The sequence below is a fragment of the Melitaea cinxia genome, chromosome 17 (genome assembly GCF_905220565.1).
Source record: "Melitaea cinxia chromosome 17, ilMelCinx1.1, whole genome shotgun sequence".
In the NCBI taxonomy this organism is placed as follows: domain Eukaryota; kingdom Metazoa; phylum Arthropoda; class Insecta; order Lepidoptera; family Nymphalidae; genus Melitaea; species Melitaea cinxia.
In genome coordinates, this window is record NC_059410.1 from 8694662 (window position 1) to 8717362 (window position 22701).

Here is a 22701-nt window from a genome sequence, read left to right on the forward strand (position 1 = left end):
TCGCGGACAAACAACGTGACGCGTAGTTCATATATATTCATATATCTTGTGAAAAACTTTCTAGAATCTATAATAAATTTATTTAATAAACTCTATTTCTCTATTCCATCATTTGAATTTAAGTAGTAAAGCTCCTGAAAATAATAGACAGTCTGTCTACGGATCGTCTAGGATTAATTATTATGGCGCCGATATCAAATCATTACACTGATTAAGAACTTGACTCAGTAAACTTACAATAGCTATTTATAACGGTACTACAAATTTAAGAATTTGTTTGAACATCGCACATGCTTAGTAGTACAAGTAGTCATAAATTTTACGACAGCTAAAATCGTAAGAGACATCTGATATTGCATAATAATTGCTAAGCAGAAAAGGTATAAAGTTCAACAATCAAACATTTGATATTTACAGTAATTAATAATAGACATAGCGTCTGTACAAAGAATTTTCTAACCGTTATTGTTCCTAGGGAGTGGTCTGATATTCGCTACACGCAAGTCAATCATGATGTCATACTGTACATGTGTAGTGTGAGTGCATTACAGTTAGGTATTATGGGTATTTTTATTGGTATCATTATTACTTTATATTAAAGTGCTTAGTGCGTGGATGTTCACCGTCGAGATTTCACTGCGTGCTTTGCATGCACTTATTTCAATGATTTATATTCTACTAAAATATCTGTCCCGGTTTTTATCATCATCAGACACCTGATGGCTATCTGTACTCATAGTAGCCAATAGTGGTAGGCGCAGTGGAGCAGCGTGGTGGATTAAGCTCCGAATCTTCTTCAACATGAAGAAAGAGGTCAGCCCAGCTGTGGGATGATACAAGCTGAACGTTATATTTTACAATAGCGTCTGGTTAGACCGGTTGTGGATAAAGTTTATCCTGTACATAAGTTACGAATAGACTTTAAGTGAAATGGGCCATTAGGAACTTTTTCGCCTACAATTCAAGCGTCGATTTAATACGTGTCAAATAATGTTTTTAGTTTTTGGTTCAATAAATATCTTTTTATTCTTATTTATTCTTTTTTATTAAAGACGATTTCTTTGCCTATAGTAAACATTTATTCTTTTTAATACAAAAATTTTACTTTAATGAATCCTCGATCCTAACTAACTCTAACCGAACCCTAATAATAATATTTTTTCTTGCACGTCTTAAGTTTGATTTTTATAGTAACTTTAAGTTCGCCTTTTGTTGTATGTATAGTTATGCGATAAAGTGATAAATAAAAATATGAAATATTTGTCTGTACCAAAATCCAAAGGTACAAAAATATAATCAAGTACCTATCCCTACGTACTTAACAAACAGTATCAAATGCTTAATCTACTTACAATTAATACCGTAACCTCTTAGAACGGGTTAAAATAAGGTGACATTAATAAGCCAGATAAATTTAATGGTTATAACAAACCGTAACCGCATCCCCGTCAGCGAGCAGTGACCGTGAAGAGTTAATACACGCCTTGGTAACTCAGACCCCAATCTTACAACCGATTGAGACGAATTACAACAATTAGTTTTATGGGCGACCACAAAAGGTTCGATGTTATCTTTTGAGTACACAAATTAATAATTTGTCGCAATAAAAGCTTCTGTTACTGTTTAAATTTTAACAAAATCAAATAAATTTGTACTGTAGAATCTACTTAATAAAACTGACAATGAAAGACTTACTCGTCGAAGCTTATGTATAAAATAAATTCATATTTTTCATGTTCACAATATAACTTGAGAACTTTTTTATTAATCATTAATTTATTTAAGTTTTGGAATAAAAAGCTAAGAAAATCGCTCAGAAAAATGGAAAAAGGTTCCCACGTTTGATAATTCGCAAGAAAGGGCAACGGCTATCGGGTCACCTGGTAACATTTAAAAATAACAGATTATTTCTAATTATCAAGTATTAAAATTACTAACAACAAACAATACCAATAAACTAGACGAATTAATTTAATGGTTGTCGTATGATTATGGTGTCAATACTTCATCACTGTGACATTTGAATCTTATAATTTATATTACCAAAACTGTTAAAACGAATCTTAGCTTAATAGTATGACCTATTTAAATAGCAAATGATTATAAGAGAATTGAAGTTGTCGATAAGAAATGTGTCTTTATACAATTTATGAGAAATCGAATTACCTACCTTTAAAATTTTACATCTCTTAAAAATACGATTTAAAACAATTTATGTTATACAAAATTATTTTCTTATAACTGGTTTCATAAAAGAAGAAAACAAATTTAAGTTTAAATTATATGAATTTTATGATGTATTTAGAAAGTATTTATGTCACAAAATATAACTTAATGTCTGCTTAGTATGGAAATATCGTGTGAAACGTGGTTTATTCTGTAAGTTTGTAACAATATAACCAAGATTCAATAATGTCGGCTTGATCGAAGATGATTAAAGTCTAAGAATTTACAATATGAATTTTCATTTTAGTATTTTAGGTATTCAATTTGTTGAATAAAAATTGCATGATTAATGTTATTAAAAGACCTACTTAAACATTTTTTTTGTAAAGTGTACTCTTAATGATTAATGACGCCGCGTTGGCGCAACGGTTACAGCCATGGATTGTACCCGTTACGCTGGCGGTTACGGGTTCGATCCCCGCACATGACAAACATTTGTATTGGCCATACCGGTGTTTGCCGTGGCCTGGGTGTTTGTGCAGTCTTTGTGGGTCTCCCCGCCGTGCCTCGGAGAGCACGTTAAGCCGTCGGTCCCGGTTGTTATCATGTACACCTCATAGCGATTGTCACTCATAGTAGGGAATATATTCGCCAACCTGCATTTGAGCAGCGTGGTGGATTAAGCTCTGATCCTTCTCCTACATGGGGAAAGAGGCCTATGCCCGGTAGTAGGATATTACAGGCTGTAGCGTAACTCTTAATGCTACGTAATTTTTTTTTAATAACCAAATCCTGTTATTCCATACTGGATTATGCAAATAACAAAGGTATGTAGGTTTAGTGGCGCCGTCTTTTTTTCTTGCGGTTTTTCTTCAGAAGAATTTACATAAAAAAAATATAAAATGAAGACTTAATATTGATTTCAAAGTCTACTTGAATAAAACAAACAAGAGAAACGGAGTTTTCTTTTTGTCTGTGTCATGTCAAGTTACCTTCAAGAGTTACAATGAATATTAGATGTAATCCTAGTTACATAAGAGCCTGATAGAATCATGCACGGTACTTAAGAGGTTGATATCACCGGACATTTACCTTTGAACTAATGTGTTGGACTTGAACTTGTCTTTTATTTAGAACTAGACGTACATCGCGGTTTTCCTCTTTTTAAACTACATTTTATTTTCGTTTTTTATAAAATAGTTAAAAGTTGTTGTAATATTTAATTGAGTGATGTCGCTAATTTTATTTGGATTTCCACAATAAACAGAAAGACGTTTTTTTTAATAGACCTTTTTACTATTAAGATAGTATCGTTGAACAAATAAATTCCTTACTCATCTATCTTATATACGGATATAGATTAGTGCCCAGAATCAACTCCTCGTGAACATGGTGATACTCGCTTGACTAAATTTGCCGAGTTCGGCTTGGTTTGCTATTAAATTAGGATGAAATTTTCTTGTTAATTATTTTTTTCCCATATACACAATATGAATCATATTAAAAGTAATGTTACTTTTTTGTAATATTGATTACATTAACGGTTAAGTATCTATAAATTTTAATACGTCTTTATACAGGATGGGATCCCGAACTCCATTTTTTGTTATTGAAATTAACTTAAAGAAAGAAATATTTAATCGTAATATGTTAATATGGACGTAATTATGTAATATATATTTATTATCGACTCCAATTAATATTATTATTTTATGCTAACAAGACTAATCGAGACTAAAATATTTAGATCATGACGCATCGACATTTCATCTCTTCCGACAAGAAAATGTACTGCCGATATGAGCTTAAGATAATACACATTACGACACATTTCAAAAATTGGCATGCATAGCGCTCCGAATTCAAATTTGATTAATTGAGACATAATTTTATAACGTACGAAATAAGTACATAGAATAGAGGTTTAGAGAGAGGTTATAGAGGTTTTAAAAATTTTCATAGAATATAAAAAATTAGAAGCTTTGACAAAATTTCAAAACTATTACTTACGGGTATATGATAATAAAAGACAAAAATTTCGGTATATTAATTTCGATTATTGGGTAGTTATTGTTATAAAATAATATATAGTAAGAATAGAAAATAAAAATTTAAACTTTTTTCATATTGCTATATTTAATAGTATATTGAAAGTTTTCTGACCAGTACTCATCGTTTATGGCATTGCAAATCGAATATAAGCATATCGTAAAGGTAACACGTAAAATTTTCAAATACAAATCAAAATTAGTTTTCAACACTGCATAAATCCGTGAATCGAATTAGGTCCATCTTTCATTGGTGCGCGATTTAAATCCGTGATCTCATCGAACCAGAAGCGGTGATTTATCGACAGATTACTGTGTAAGTGACGCAAGCGACCACCCGTCCATGACTGCCGACACTCCTCAATGATGCCAGCTACCTAATTCCCCATAGGATAAACGATACATTCTTTACACACTTCATTTTATACGTTACGATTGTTAAATTTTCTCAATTATGTTTTTTTTTGGTAAAGATTTAATTACTTAATTTGTTTTTTTTAGTGGCGATTGGTATCGACCACAATGTGTTCGATTTTCAATTTTTTATTATTATTATTTTCAAGCTGGACGATATAATATTTTTCTTATTTTATTAGCCAAGTAAATTTGAAAAGATTAACCTGATACAAATTTCATATGTGAAATCGTTCTATAATTTCCTTTTTTAGATCACATCAGGAAGTGACCTTGGTATCGAATCCCCCCTCCCACTGGATTACCTAAAGAGACCATATATATTTTCTACCAAGGAAAACTATCACCATCTATTTTCATTTATTATCCTTGTATTTATTTTAATATCTCTTTGAAGGTTGATTCCTGTAGCCTGCTACACGGAGTTTCATACAACATGGGCTCAAGTACTTTTTCGCTCAATTCCGTCAAAGGAACCATTAAAAGAGCTTTTACCACAATCAACAATCCTGCTCTCTGCCTCCCTCTTTTTGTGGCTCAAGAAATTAATTACGTTTATTTCAAGAGATCATATATCTTTTCCTGATTCTCTTTCTTCTCTGCTCTTGCTTGATTTGGCAAAGTATATAAAACTTTATTTTGGGGTACAGGTAACAGTTCTAAAGGTCTTAACTCATAACTTTTTACCGGGAGTACCCGAGAGTAGTGATGATTTTTTTAAATCGAAAATCGGTGCTTGTCATGCGTTCCGACTTAAATTGGATCAAGGTCTAACGAGTTATCCTGATAGTGCGTTTGTTTTCTAATGTTTACGCGAATTTCACTTATTATGACGAAACAGCTTTTTCGGTCTTCCCGTGACCATGGTTGCTGTAAAGTATCCGAAACGTCGGGCATGTAAATAAAATCTAAAAAACCGCGATAAAACCCGAAAAAGTTGTTTCATAATAAAAAACGTATTACATTGACTATTTTTTTCGACTACCTACGTTGTATTGAGTATTAAAATTGAAGTCTGTTGTTTTTCGTTTGCGACCAATCACTAATTATTAGTAAAACATGTTTTCCCTCACGATTAAATGACTTATCGTTTCACATAAAGAATGTGTCAACACGTTCTATTTTTAAATAATATGCCAACTGAAAAACGCCGTCGTTGTATACATGATCCCGTTTTCAGTGTGTCCAATGTCAACACTGTTTAAGTGTGATCGAAACAGCTTGTTTGATACTCATACATATGTTTAGAATCTAAACAAGAACTTTGACTGTGTAAAAACGAACTATATTGAAATTTTGTAGAGATCTTTGTGTATTAAAAATTTTTCATCCTAAAAAGAAGAAATAACTATAACATGAAAGAGAGAATTAATATTTTAAAGAGAAATTACTAAAGAGGATTTGTCAATATGTTAGAATAAATAAATAAATAAATATTTACACAATACACACACGGTCGTCTGTTCCTAAAGTAAGCAACTTAATGCTTGTGTTATAGGTAATAGCCGACTGGTATATAGCTACATATTTTCTTTTTTTTTCGATAAACATACTTATAAATAATACATATATAAATATATAAATACTAGTGACTGGTCACTTATACCACCCGTCATTTTTAATAACACTGTGATTAATTACAGCGAAAAAGTAAAAAATCTTGGTGTAATATTTGACAGTCACCTCTCGTGGACACATCAAGTAAGTGAGTTAAGTCGCAAGTTATTCGCAGCTATCGAATCCCTCCGCCAGCTTCAATACTTCCTTCCTATGTCTACCAAAATTGCGTTATCACAGTCACTCCTACTACCAATTCTTGATTATGCTGATATTTGTTACCTAGATCTTAAGGAGGAGCAGCTAAATAAGCTTGAGCGTCTCCAGAATCTCTGCATACGGTTCATATTTGGTCTTCGCAAATATGACCATGTATCCGATTTTCGTAATCAACTCAAGTGGCTGCCTATCCGTTTTCGCAGGAATACTCACATCCTCTCTTTGCTTTATTGTGTGCTTTTCCACCCAGATACTCCTCTTTACCTAAAAAATCGCTTCGAGTTTCTCTGTGACACTCATGAGCGTTCACTCAGGTCATCTTCAACCTTAATACTCAAAACTCCTTCCCATACTACTTCCTTTTATTCAAACTCCTTCTCTGTTAAAGCTGTACAGCTTTGGAACAATCTTCTTCTTTCTATTAGACAAGCTCAATCTCTATTCTGTTTTAAAAAATATCTAAAGGCTCATTTTTGTCCCTAAATAACTGTTAAATATCATCTTCGCAATATATTATGTAGTATTTGTGTATATAGTATATATGGTGCATGTATGAAGTAATGTATATGTAGTGTTTATATAAATGTATAATTATGTGTATATATATATGTATTATATGTGTATATATATATATATATATATATATATATATATATATATGTATTATATGTAGTATATTTACTTATTCTTATATCATATAGCTTGTAAACTCCATGCCAATTCTTTATCAACTATTTGTACACTTCCCTACCGCTTCTCATTTTATATGCCCTGTCCTATACCCTAAGGTTGTCTGGAAGAAATCGCTCTTAGCTATAAGACCGCCTTTGTACATCTTTCTTCGTATGTATCCCTTTTTTGTAACATTTCTTTGAAGTGTACAATAAAGAGTATTTATTATTATTATTATCATTATTATAAATAAATATTTATATTACACCCAGACTCGGGGTGGGAATCGAACCCACAACCCTCGGAGCAGTAAGCAGGGTCACTACAAACTGCGCCAACGGGCTAATCGTTAGACATAGTTTTTTTAAAGGAAAATATTTACTTATTAAGGTCCAGCGTAGTCTTCTTAGAATTGTGTTTTAAATAGAACTCAGTGGCATTTCCATAGCCGAAAAAATCAAAACGCTTATCATGTAACCAGAATACATTACACAAATCGGTAAGTAAATGGATTTATTGCGTTCATTCATACCTTCGACACACATAGTAAGTAGTAAAGCTATAGCTTTACGTGATTCTATGCTATTGTTAGGCGATTGTTTGAAATTAGATTTATTTTGCTATATGCAAGGAGGTATTTGACAGAACTACTATAGAAAAAATAGAGATTTTTCGTACCATGATTATAACAGTTTTTTTACTTTTTTTCTGTTTCTAAATGCTTGATATTATTTACTCGTTACTTTATTTTTGTTCTATTTACAAAATCTTTCCGAACTTATAATTATTCATATTGCTTTGTTTTTGCCATATAACGTCAATATTTTGTCACAAAATGCTGTACTATAAATAAATGTGATTTATATTTTATATATGTAGTGAAGAGCTAACATTAGCAAGCCCTTTGCGATCTTATCGCATACGCTTTATATTCAAAGCGCCACCGATCGGCGATATAAAGAACGCGAAGCTGTGACGGAAATTATAATTGTTATTAAAGTACTTTGGTCTATGACACGAATTGGTCGAGCCCTTTGTTGCTAATCGTTTAATATTCCCTGTCTAAGCGATGTGTTGACAGCTTTTCCGCTTAAATGGGTTTGATTATTTATACGCATATTCCTTGTGGAATATATTTGTGGTGAGCTAATGATAGCCAGTATAAAAATATGCTGGTAAAATTTACAGCCTGACAAATTAGAGTCCAATATGGTATGTCTAAGTATAGCGTTACGGAATACATTTATTTAAGGTGACGATATTATTTTTAATATTTATTTTCTTGGATACTTCCCGAAAATTCGAACTTAGTAGAGATCCTGTCTAAATAAACCAGGAATCAGGTAAATAGCAACTCCTGTTACAAAGAATCAACATGAAAAGTATATTATGCTATGGTTTATTAGCATCAGGTGAACACTGGTTTTTTGTTTGCCTGCATTTGTTTAATTCTATAAACATAACTATCATTGTAAATTTGATTAAAAATAGGCAACTGACTAACATTATACTGGAATTCAAAATATTTTAAATATTTATTTCTTCTATTAGTCACTTATCTGCTCATTCGATTATCTAACAAACTCGGCAAGTTTCGTACTGCCATATTTTTACGTTTTTGTTATGCAAGCAATATTTCCAACTTGATGCTGTCATTTGGAAGTTATAACACATATTTAGACGAGTCATTATTATTTGTTGTAATAACAATAATTAAAAAAGTTTTAATAAGAAATTATTATTATTATTATTGAATGCTAAAAATAAATATATTAATAAGGTATTAATATACCAAATCCATCACAATGATAAAATACATCATTGTTAAGGATAAATATTAAGCCATGTCGATGATCGACAGCGCACGTTACAATTACCACATGCGAACTCTTAACTTCAGTAACAAGGCCTTATTGCGGCTAAAATTAAATGCCGTAATACTTAGCTCTCGATGTTCATATCCTGAAACGTAATACCGACTTGGTTTTATTGACAGAAGGTAAATATGACTCATGAACACAATTCAATGAGATTATTGTCTTTGACCACACAAATTCTTTAATTTTCGAAGGGACGCAAACGCTGTTCTAACTTGATCGTCCAGGAGTTTCAAAATAAAATTAGGCAACATGTTCCTATGAATTCTATTTACATAGTAAATGTCATTATAATCGGCTTAATTTTTTTTTTTCGTGTGGAAGAGCACAAATTTACTAACATAAATTTTATAATTTACTTACTTTAGCTCCTTACAGTACATCTATTCGTGTTTGTAAAAATACTATCGTAAAAAATATTATATATCAAATCGAAAAGGGTGTTAAAGAGTTTATATAAAGTTAAATGGAAACAGTAGACGATTTAAAACTAGATTAATTAAAACGTATGTCGGTATAAAAAAAAATCACCAATAAAAAAATGTGTAATTTAAAATTACTGTTGCTGCAAATTTATTGCTCTTTAAAGTTTAAGAGTCACAGTTTCGTCTTTTTATAAATATCGAATTTCGTATTGATGGAATGCTAATTATGACCGCTTCAGGCCGTAATATCCCACTACTGGGCATAGGCCTCTTTCCTCATGTAGGAGAAGGATCAGAGCTTAATCCACCACGCTGCTCCAATGCGGGTTGGCGGATATATTCCCTACGATAAGTAACGATCGCTATCAGGTGTACATGATAACAACCGGGACCGACGGCTTAACGTGCTCTCCGAGGCACGGTGGGGAGACCCACAAGTACTGCACAAACACCCAGACCACGGCAAACACCTGTATGGCCAATACAAATGTTTGTCATGTGCGGGGATCGAACCCGTAACCAGCAGCGCAACAGATAAAATCCATGGCTGTAACCGTTGCGCCAACGCGGCTAATTATGAAAAGCGCTATAAATTGAAAAAAGATGGAATGCGAAAGATTAACGAAAGATGAAATGAATTCGGTGTAGGTATTTTATCGGTAAGAACAATTAGCCAAATAAAAGGAGCTATAACTTACATGTTTATTTATTTAATTTACTTGTTATACTATCCTACAAATTATTATTTACTTATAAAAAATACTTACTATTTCTTTTTAATTATTATTAACATATCACAAAATTATATTTAACGCCATGAAGTTGTTGACCATCGACTAACGCTTCATTTTCTTCTTACGTTTTATTTTACATTTACATTTTTTTTCTTCCATTAATGTCCTTTAGATTAACGTTAAAATGTTTATTTGAAGAGGATCTAAAATATAAAGTTTGTTTACCACAAATTGTCCAACGTAAACAGCGATATCGGAAGCTGAATTAGGTCCATTCGCTCCAGATGGTAGTGAGATGAAGCTCGCATCCTCGTCATTATCTGCTCTACGTGCCCGGAATTCAATTAATCGACTAACATGATATGTCTAGTTTAAATAAATAACTTTTGTGTTTATTTAAAGCTTTAAATTTAGGTTCGATGCACATTATGATATTGATGAGGTTTATTGTTTTATTCTTAGTATTTTATTGTTTTTATCGTTTTTAAGTCTTAGGTTTTAATTTTCTTTACATTATTTGTGGATGTTTGGTTAAATTACTTAAGTAAGTATGAATCGTATTACCATTAATAGGTAAATTTACATGTCGTGTTTTCTTAAATACAGTTTTAAATTGAGCAATTTAGTTATTGTAAATGTTACTTCTAATAGCAAACGTAATAAATAAATAAATGGTTCGATCGTGGTTTGTTCCGGTAAAATCTTCTTTATATGTGATACAATGACTGCATTCACAATATAGGTCACAGTGAAGTTTCGGTCTTGATACAGTCGCGAAGTTATATAATATATATGCGCAATGGAAATCGGATCGAGAAGTAATAGTGTTACATTAAAATGCGTTTGTTTTAAATTAAAAATCGTGACAATTTACATATCGATCTACATACAAACGTGCTGTGTGGCTACGGCACTAAAGAATTTAGCCACTCTCCTCTCTTCCCGTGGGTGTCGTAAGAGGCGACTAAGGGATAACAAGGTTCCACATCCATCTTGGAACTTAAGAAGCCGACCGATGGCGGGATAAACATCCAACTGCTGGCTTTGAAATACACATGCCGAAGACGGGCAGCAGCGCCTTCGGTGCGACAAAGCCAGTACTGCGGTCACCAACCCGCCTGCCCAGCGTGGTGACTATGGGCAAAACACATGAGTTCACGTTATTTTTGGCGTAAGCTTGTGGACGCCTATGTCCAGCAGTGGACTGTATAGGCTGTAATGATACATACAAACGAGTCGTAGTAGTAGAGTGAATCTACAATCTCACTCTATCAGACTTAGGTCAGACCGAGATAGTAGCTTTATAGCTTTGTCTATTAATTACGGTTCAATCTCATTTATTAAAAACAGCCATAATCTCACATAATTTATAGGGAGTACAACGTACATAATTAAAAGTTGATTTACAATAAAACTCCAATAGTAACGCAAACTGAAACGTGTACCCGATGCAATTTTTTATGGTTTACTTCTTTTTAAAAATAGATAAAAAATTACGTACATTACTTGCACAGATCAATTTAATTTTTAATTATATTTATAGCTAATATAAATTTATAATTGTTATTACGAGTATGTTAACTTTTCTCGCTAGGAATTATGTAACATTTTATTTATTTATTTGATAACTTGAGATTTTGGGACGTTCAAAAACTGCAACTTTAAACTATTAGATGAGTCTATAAGAGACAAGCTGTAAAAATCTTTGTTGTTTCAGATTCATCGCGGTATGCCTGAGAATACCACTAACAAACGCACAAAACTCGAGTACCGAGGTCGGCTTACCAGTGAGTATTGCTTATTTTATTTGTATTTTACTTTTGTATTATTTTATTTTTGTAATAAAATTTAATCAATAAAGAATGTACAACATATCTATATAAATAGAAATGAATATTGCTAAGCGCGTAACTCGAGAATGGCTCGACCAGTTCGGCTAATGTATATTTTTGTATCTTCCTTAAGGCCCACGGTAGGTTTTAATACTTAAAATAAATAAATAAATTAATTTTTACTATTAACTTTTGACAGAACGTAGTCTGTCCGGGCAGATAGTTGATAATAAATGTATGTGCACTTTTTGTTCATGTCAAATTATTTTTACTGAAGCCCCTTAGTGATTGTAGTTTTAACATATTCTTCACATTCAGAAGGCGAGTGTAATGTGTTTCTTAAATGCCGTCAATTATAATTATAAACATTATTGTTTTCTATAATATTTTATAATTAATAATTAAGCCGCTTTTGTTAATCTTTGTTTTGTCTCGATTGAGTAAGTTCACAACACCAACATGTAATTGAAACGTACAATGAATGTGGCAGCATTGCAACTACGGGATTTGTAATCGCCATGACATTTTAAATATATTAAAAATTAATAACTATTCGGTATTTACCCTTCGTTTGGGCCATTAGTATTACTTGAGTTGTGGCCTCATTGTCTAATGATGCCTGTTTGATTTGCTAAGTGGAATATTTTAGTTACGTCAATGAACAATCAATAATGTCCCCAATAGAAACAGCGTGGACAATCAAAGGGTATAAGGTATATGTGACCAAAGTGATGTGTTTCTATTGCTTTTATATGAACCGATCGTTTTAATTATTATACGACCGAGTAGTACAATGATAGCGAAATTGTTTTGTATGTCAATGACTCTTGTCATTGCGTGTACGTGTTGAATATGAAAACTTTACAGATTTATAGTATGGTTTTGTTAGTCTGAAAGTTTTTAAAACGTATCATTGTGTTTTTGACGTATCACAGAAAACCATTGGCATATTGTGTGAGGTATCGAAAGTCACTAATTGTGCTATACACAAAATAATTAATATCACTTTGATTTACCTTTACTACTGTGCAAGTTACCCTCAATGCATTTAATAAAAACGCTGTTTTAAAGTCTTAGAATATTGTTAATAAATTAATCTAAATTAATATGAAAAATATATATATAATAGGATAGATGTGTCTCGTATTGTTAACACAAACATATGCACAAAAGATATTTTTGTTATGTGCAATAAAAAAATAATAAGCGATTAATTAAAATAAACGACTTCATACAAGGTTCGGTAGTGTGATATGTTATAGCTTTTGAAGTTTCTCTCAATAACAAAAAAACTCTGTGACGGTAAAAAATATTTGAAATAATCAATTGAATACGCATATTAGAGATAACTCAATAACTACTCGGCAGATGTCGATCAAATTCAAATTGAACCACATGACAAATAGAAGCTTTCGATTTAAAAAAAAAGAATCGTCAAAATCGGTATACGCAATTAAAATTAATGAGGTATAGATATATGAGGTATATACATATAAAAAAATACAGTCCAATTGAAAATTCTCCTGTTTTTAAGTCAATTAACAGAACCAACTTTCGTAGTACTGTAGTTGTAGTATACTCGTATTAATTTGTAGATACACGTGGTGCACCTAATGTGGGAAACGTGATATCATGTACCGTATAATTACAATCACAAACTAATTCATTTATTCATTCAATTGAAACAAACGTGTGAATGAGCATTAATTTGATAATACTATGTAATTAAATGTACATAGGAACATACGTCATAGAATAATATTAACCCTCGATTAACAATTAGGTTCTTCCTTTCTATATCTTTTATCGAAAATATATTTGATTGGCCGCAGCGATATTTTTTACAATAAATTTCACACACAACGACTCTTTGTTAAGCCGTCGGTCCCGTTTGTTATTATGTACACCTGATAGCGATCGTTACTCATAGTAGGGAATATATCGAGCAGTGTGGTGGATTAAGCTCTGATCCTTCTTCTACATGAAGAAAGAGGCCTATGCCCAGTAGTGGGATATTGCAGGCCGAAGCGAACACAACGACTCTACAAGGCTATCTACTAACGATTGTCTCGACCGCGGCAAACATCTGTATGGCCATTGTTATGTACGTTTTCCGTGTGCGGGAATTAAACCCACAACCGGCAGCTCAACAACCACAATCTGCCTTGACCCTTCTGTCACTGTTTTCTGCTCCACTTTCCTATTTACGGGTTCGATTCCCACTCTGTCAGGATAAAGTATACATTTCTTTATATACATATTTTATGTGCACATGTAGGTATTTAAAAAATCTATATATATCAACAAGCTGTTACCTAAAAGACAGACATTAAGTTACCCACCTTAGGAACGAATATACGTACGTGTACGTTAAAACTATCGCATCACATCAGCCTTTCGCAGTCCATTACTGGACATAGGCCTCCGAAAGTTCACGACAAAAATGGCGTGAACTCTTATCCCACGATTGGTCGGCTTTTTAAGTTCCAAGGTAGTAGTGGAACTGTGTTATCCTTTAGTCGCCTCTTACGACACCCACGGGAAGAGAGGGGGTGGCTATATTCTTTAATGCCGTAGCTACACAGTATTAAAATTAATCACTTGTTTAATTGATTTATTTATACGTTCCAGCTACCTCAATCGGCGCAATCTCGAACGAACATAACGATATACGCGTGGAGTTCGTGGGGCACTTGGAGCGCTTGCTCCAGGACCTGCGGAGGCGGCGTCTCGGTGCAGGAGAGGCATTGCCTTCCGAGAGACCCCACTAGGTAATATGTTTTTCTATTTAAATTTGTAAATACAATACTTTCTAATGAAAATTAATAAGCTACCTCGTTTTGTTAGTTGTTTTAAGAAGAAATCTTTTTATTAAAACCTTTTTTAAATTAAGATAAAATTTCAAGTAAAAATATATTTATTTAATTGTATATATATTAATATTTGCTTATTTTACCAAAATAAAAGACAAGTTTAAAAATTCATAGATAATAAAACATGTTTTATTAAAAAGTAGTACGTACAAAAAACAAACAATAGAAATTCATCAAAGTACAACTCAATTCTATTTTTAAAACTGTCAAACCGACATCCAAAAAAGCACTAACATATAATGAACCAAAAACAATCAGCTTATCCATACAACGTATTGACTATCTATAACATCGATTCCACCAGATAAAATAGATAAAATTAAAATATATCCTTTACTAAGCCCTCTTAAAAACCAAACTCGTGTTTGACAACGATAGGAAAACAAACAAGTCAACACCTGAAGAAGATTAATGATATTTTTTTGCCTCTATCTAATTTTGGTTCCTTTCTGTCTTAATATTTACATTATTACCTGGGACGGCATAGCTTTGACACCTGATTTTTTTTTTCGTTTTATTAATTTTAGAGTTATTTCCAAATTATTGGAATATAATAAGTTTGTTAATTAAGATTGGTACTGTAAATGTAATCTTCTAATTTATAGTAAAAAATAAAAATAAGAAAGCTCCATAATTTATAGATTTTTGAAATTTTCGCGTCACCTTAATTATTATTATTATTATTATTTGGAAAACCCTTCTTCATAATAATTTAAAAATCAAAATATAAGTATTATTCCGCAATAAAACTACCGTTTGTTCATACAAACAATAAAACTGTTAATGAGCTTTCTGATACGAAACTTTAAATGTAAGCGGTGTTTAGCATGCTAATCAGTTTAATAATAATTCTTAAATAACAATTGTAAAATATAAATCTAATTAATAATATTAATGATCAATATGTACTAATATATATAGTAAATATAGTAAGGCATAAGAAAAATTTAAAGTAATCGCTACGTATGTTAACTAAACACAGCTTTCATCAAATTGATACAAAATAAAAACAATTTTATTACAAGATCATTAAAAAACAACATTTAGTACAAGTAGATACGGTCAGCAGCGTTGCTCGGCTCTGATCATAGATCACAATGATGTCTAATGATACGCCGCGTAATCTCTAAAGGATATCTGCCCACCGCGGTGAACCTTATAGAGATATTTTACTATCGGTTCCGGATTCAATAAATAAATATCTTTTTAACCGACTTCAAAAAAAGGAGGAGGTTACTCAATTCGACCGTATATATATATATATATATATATATATATATATATATATATATATATATATATATATATATATATATATATATATATATATATATTTATATATATATATATTTTACCGCACCGACTTCAAAATTATAAAATATTTATTTAATCATTTCTGATTAACTAAATCAAAATACGAATTACTTTGTACTAAGTAAATTTATTTTTCACTTTTTAGTTTCCTTTTTGAAGTCGGTTTTTTTTTTGTTAAAAATTATTTTTTATTTATTTATATAAAAATGTGCTGTCACTTGTTTAAAATGTAAACTCTATAGACAAAAAGTATAAAAGAAAAGTAAATCAAAAAAAAAAGTCTCCATAGAAAACTAGCTGTGCCCCGCGATTTCACCTTTGTTAATTTGAGCAAAAAACATTATATATACATAAAATAACTAAGGTAGTAAAATAAAAAATAAATATTAAGCTTTCAAGTAAAGTTTTAAAAATATCTAGTTCGTATCACCTTAGTAGGGGTAACAAAACAGTTAGTCCCGGCGCTCGCTTTGTGCCGGAGATATCATAATTTACTCTTTACATCCCGCATTGTTAAAAATATCAACCAATTCAACATTAATAAATTTAAAAAGTGATAATTCTTCAAATTATTTATATTATTGCCTAACCCTCTTAATATATATTTAAGGGTAAAAAATGTGCTTGTTGTCGTATTTTAAGAGAAAAGAAAACTAGTAAGTTAGTTCAAATTATAGTGAATGTAACAAAAGAAATGAACAAAAAAACGTATATAACTATTATTATATACTTATTGCACTAAAAAAGAATATACAGAAAATTATATGTATAGTTGACTAGCTGTACACGCGACTTCGTCCGCGTTGAATTTGACAAAATAGTTAAAAAGAAAAATAATATCTAAAATAAAAGTAGCCTAAGTTACTCCTTATTACATCAGCTATCTGCCAGTGAACGTCCCATCAAAATCGGTCCAGCCGTGTCAGAGATTAGCTTTAGAACAAATTAGATTTAGAACAAACAGACAGACAAAAATTAAAAACATGTTATTTTGGTATATGTACCGTGTGTAACACATATGATTTTAGTAAAAAACGGTTATTTTAATATTACAAGCAGACACTCCAATTTTATTTATTTGTGTAAATATAAATGTAAAGATGTCAAACTGTGGTGTTCCATAAACAACTTCAGAGAGATAAAAGTAAAAACATTATAACAGTCGATCGCAGTTCGACAAGGAAAAGTAATAATAAAGTAACTACACAAATAATCTGGTTAAACTAGTATTTCATAACCACAATAATTGCACCAAAATTTCATTTATATTCGCATCATAAACATCGTAGCCCCGGAGCACAACCTCAAACGTAAACTCACACGATGCAATACAGCAATATACAAACAGAATCTTACAACAAAGCGAAGGAATTTCAGTCTATCGACACAAGCATTGAGAGACGTCGCCCAGTTCCCTACATTTACTAGGAACATGTAATCATTAAGCTCTTTCGCCATCAAAACCAATCATTGAGTCAAAGGCTACATACGGTGACCCTGACCGCCCTTTTTACGTCCAACATACCAAATTAAGGTAATATTGAACGAAAGAGGAACAAGCCTTCGTATACGCGTTACAACTATTTTCGACAGTGCTTTTGATTGACGCACAATAATTTAAGACCCTTTCGCTAATGTATGATTGTTATCTCATTGTTTGCACCGGTTTTAGAATTTCTATGTGAATGTTGTAGGATCATTAGAGATAGCGCTGAGTCAGTGTGCATCGTGTTGAGCTTTTCATGTGTGTATGTTAACAAGATAACAAAAAGCGTGGTAATAAATCGATAGGTAATTTTCTTTAACATTGATCTTGACTTGCTTGGAACATGCAACTACGTGAGAAAAAATTATTAATTATTAAAATTATAATATCCTTTATAGAAGTACATTTTCTAAATATATATTCATCATCATCATTACAGCCTATACAGTCCACTGCTGCACATAGGCCTCCACAAGTTTACGTCAAAAATAACGTGAACTCATGTGTTTTGCCCATAGTCACCACGCTGGGCAGGCGGGTTGGTGACCGCAGTACTGGCTTTGTCGCACCAAAGACGCTGCTGCCCGTCTTCGGCCTGTGTATTTCAAAGCCAGCAGTTGGATGGTTATCCCGTCGTCCCGTATAGCTATGAAATAAGCTTGCAACAGCTGGATACGACAAACAATTACCCGCAGAATATTACAGTGGACTGATCCAACCGAAATCAAGATTTGTTTTAACAATTGTTTTATGTGCGGAACCAAATGTTTTAACCGTAATTTTACGATTATGCGAACTGAGGTTTTGCGTCATGCGCCGTAAAATACGTATAAAATAACATGTACATGTATTTATTCCTTTTGATCACGTCAATAGAATCGTATAATTGAAATTTGTAAAGGAAGTGTTTTATGTGTCTTTTAAATTTTAATGAATGGGTATTAAAGTTATGTATAATGTACCTTCATGGTAACAATTCAACAAATAAATAATATATTAAAAGGTAGGTAGATACTCCTATGCTACTTTTTCTGTTAATTAATCGATTAACGAACTACTAAACGATTTATAAAAACAAACAATAATGTTATTAAGCTTGAACTTAGGAATTAAATAAAAGTTGTAGAAGTAATTTCATTGGTTGCCGATAAAGTCTCCGGTAGTTATCTGACAATAAAAGTTTTAATAAATTTTCATTTTTCGCCATCAAATTCCTCTTTATATGACAACTATTTCTATTTACAATCTGTAAACCTAAAGTGTGTACTTTATTTGTTGAGGTAAAACATGCCACAATTTCTCTAGGGACATTTACTGATAAAATTTCCAATAGCCTACGTTTATATTATGTGAGAGATAAACCTATTAGTCAAATGTCTATCGGGATTATCTTTTATATAATTTTTCATTTCTATCATAAGCTTACAAACATTTATTTTTATATATATGAGGTACTTATGAAATATCAAGCTTTCATCAGAGTCACCAGAACACATTACTTATGCTCAAAAAGCCTATCAATTTAATCATTCACAAGAGGAAAAACTTTTATAGGATGTATGCTTCTAAGAAAACCGAATGAAACAATAGATTGTTATTTCATTAAAAAAAACGTATCATAGTACGTGTAATTACTGTAGGCGTCTCAATGATGTAACAGATTTAGAATCGTAATATTAATTACGATACAAAGGTGGCGCCCTGCCGTGTGCCCGACTGATGAGCTGAAACAATACAATAATACTTGAAAGTTATCATTTAATGCCATTGTACAGTGATATGAAAAAACACTTCTAATAGATTTCGTCAATGACGCTGTGAAATGATTGATTTTTTATTTTGCTTTGTGAAAATTGTATATTGATATGCTTATATTACTTTATTTTTCATCTTACATTTTGTAGTATAGTCATTATAGATTAGTATTAAAATTATATATTAATTGTATGTGTATAGTATTAAATACATAAATTATATAAAAAGAGGAAAACAGAACTACTTCAATGACAAATGTATTAGATGCTTAAAACTGTTTTATTTATATGTATACTAGCTGACCCCGCAAACGTTGTTTTGCTTATAATATAAGTTATTAACCCCCTTAATCCCTCCCCCCTATAACTTAGGGGTATGAAAAATACATGTTGGCCGATTCTCAGACTTACCCGATATGCACAAAAAAATTATAAAAGTCGGTCCAACCGTTTCGGAGGAGTATTTTAACTATCATTGTGACAGGAGAATTATATATATAAGATTACTTATTACTACTGTTTTTAAACAAATACCTTTGGGTTCGATTTTGGACTAGAAATGTTTCTCGTATTTTAAAGACGTTACTGACAGTCAACTAAAACATAAGAAGGTCATTTAATCAAAATATAAAATTTCGATTCAAATGTACATGCAGGATCGTATTCCATACGTAATGTTTCTTTCATTAACTTGTGTCTGTACCTCATAAGGGCGCTTGGTAACAATTTAAATTAAAATTTAAAGGCAATGACGACCGTGACTCGTACTTAACGCCAGCGTTCGAGAGATATAACAAATTTTTAATTACCTGGCGCTTATTGCTTTTATTTTTTATATGTTATCCTTACTTAATTGCTTTTTAAAGGATTTTTGTGTTATTTTTTAAGGATCAATCCATATGATCCGTAAAGCTGTAAAAAAAAACGTCTAATGATATAAAATTGGTAGTATACCTGTATAATTAAAATTAAGCCTTACCATTTCGCTTTACAAGCGAGAAATACACGATTTGACTGTTTCGTTTTCTCTTGTTAAAATATAGCCTATGTCACTAAATGATAACATAGGTACCATTCCTTTCCCGACTAGAGAAAAAGTCGACTCAACCAGATCATGTCTCGTCAAATCTCATCTGATCCTGATCAGGTCCAGACATATCTTCTGCGTTAAATACCTTATCCGGTCCAGATCGGGCATGCCCGGTCCGGTCCTGCCAAGGAACACGAAAAAATTTCTACTCGGATTAATAAAAGAAATTTGAAAAGCAGTCTACTAGTTTCTTAGTTTATCCTTTATCTTTAGCCTTTAAACAAAAATTAAGCATTTTCTCCTTTTTATATTAATTGGTTATACATAAAATTATAACAAATATCTTTATCGCTTATAGTTGAATTCCATTTTTTTTTTAATTTTCAGATGGCGGCGCAGTAGAAAAAGAAGAAAGCTGGTTCGCAGCACGGACAGGATGAGACGAACTCGTAATGCGAATACTGACAGCATCCCGGATTGTCCCGGACTGGCGCGACGCTACCACGAGTGCAACACAATGGTAACCAGACTTTATGTCCAACTAGTATTGCGATCAAGTGCAAAAGTTTAGGAGAACGAATGAATGTATCTTTGCTATACAAAAACTCATTGACAACGCATTGGCGCAGCGGTTATAGGTCACGGCATAAGCTGTTGCGCTGATGGGCGCGGGTCTGGTCCCGGATCATGGCAAACAGGGCCTGAGCGTTTGTGCTTGTGTACCTATTGTATGTTTTCGAATCACCGACACAGGACAAATCCTACTGTTGACTTCTTGTTGTTCCGGTCTGTTAAGTGTAATGCGTTTATTATTTATTAATTATCCTGATATTCCCACGGGATCGCAAGTTAGGCGCGTAAGACCACAATGTGCAACCAGTAGTTATACAAAAATGTTACCGTTCTGGTGGTGGCGTACGAGTAGTCTTGAACGGTGGATTTTTCAGCAGATATTCGAACTTGAACAAATATTTGTTTGTCTAGATGTACATGTATCCTTGTAGGTCTCCCCACAGTGCAGAAATCACGTAAAACGATTGATCTGAATTATTTTAAAATAAGCCCGAAAGCAATCTTTTCCCAAGGTAAGAAATTTAGCCGCTTACCCGCAGTGGCGGAGGGTGGTGAATTGAGTAACTCTTCTCCTTTGCTCAGTAGTGGAACGCTTACATTACAAAGCCTAATTAGCTCAATTCAGTTCCAACTCTTGTGTATAATCTATAATATATATAAACGCGAAAGGTCACTCATCACGAAATCTCCTAAATTATAACAGCTACAAACTTGAAATTTGGCAGGTAGGTTTCTTATATGGCGTAGACATCCGGTAAGAACGGATTTTACGAAACTCGACCCCTAAGGGGGTAAAACGGGGGTTGCAAGTTTATATGAAAGTCCTATGTTTTTGAAGTAAGAGACTTGAAATTTGAAATGTATGCTCAATAGATAGTGAGAAGGTGCCCAAATAATGTATCTTTAGAAATCAACTCCCTTTTGGGGTTAAAACGGGGGATGGTAGGTTGACTCACTCATCACGAAATCTCCGAAACTATAACACCTACAAACTTGAAATTTGGCAGGAAGGCTCATTAAAGGGCGCAGACATTCGCGAAAAATGAATTTTACGAAATTCGATCCCTAAGGGGGGTAAAACGGGGGTTGGAAGTTTGTGTGAAATTCCCATGTTTTTGAAGTAAGAGACTTGAAATTTAAAATGTATGCTCTATAGATGGTGAGAAGGTGTCCAAATAATGCATCTTAAGAAATTAACTCCCTTTTGGGGTTAAAACGGGGGATGGTAGGTTGACTCACTCATCAGGAAATCTCCGAAATTATAACAGCTAAAAAATTGATCTTTGGCAAGTAGGTTTCTTATAGGACGTAGACATTCGCTAAGAACTAATTTTACGAAACTCGACCTTTAAAGGTATAAAACGGGTGTTGGAAGTTTGTATCAAAGTCCTATGTTTTGAAGTAAGAGACTTGAAATTTAAAATGATATATTACTGTCCGTCTACTTCGAAGGGGACCAAGATATGGAAACTTACTTATCCCAGATGAGAGCGGCAACCGCCAATATTCCCACACACCATCTTATAGTGGCCGGCGACGTCAATGCCTGGAGCCACTGGTGGGGCAGCAGCTCCGAAAATCACCGAGGAGCACAATTTCACGGCTTTATCACCGAAATGGACTTCCACATTCACAACATTGGGGATATACCCACGTTCGAGACGTTTAGAGGAGGCAAGCTTTACTCGAGCTGCGTGGACGTGACTCTAACCAGTCAGTCACTTCTC

General features: G+C 32.6%; 1 protein-coding gene across 1 annotated transcript in view; it reads left to right on the forward strand.

The window, feature by feature from the left end:
- Positions 1–20972, forward strand: part of LOC123661858 (ADAMTS-like protein 2) — a 92723-nt gene extending 71751 nt beyond the window's left edge. The window contains exons 3-5 of the mRNA XM_045596798.1: positions 11830–11899; positions 14576–14715; positions 20789–20972. Of these exons, the coding sequence (XP_045452754.1) occupies positions 11830–11899; positions 14576–14715; positions 20789–20972 (394 nt within the window). The remainder of the gene's footprint in view (positions 1–11829; positions 11900–14575; positions 14716–20788) is intronic.
- Positions 20973–22701: the final 1729 nt, after the last annotated feature.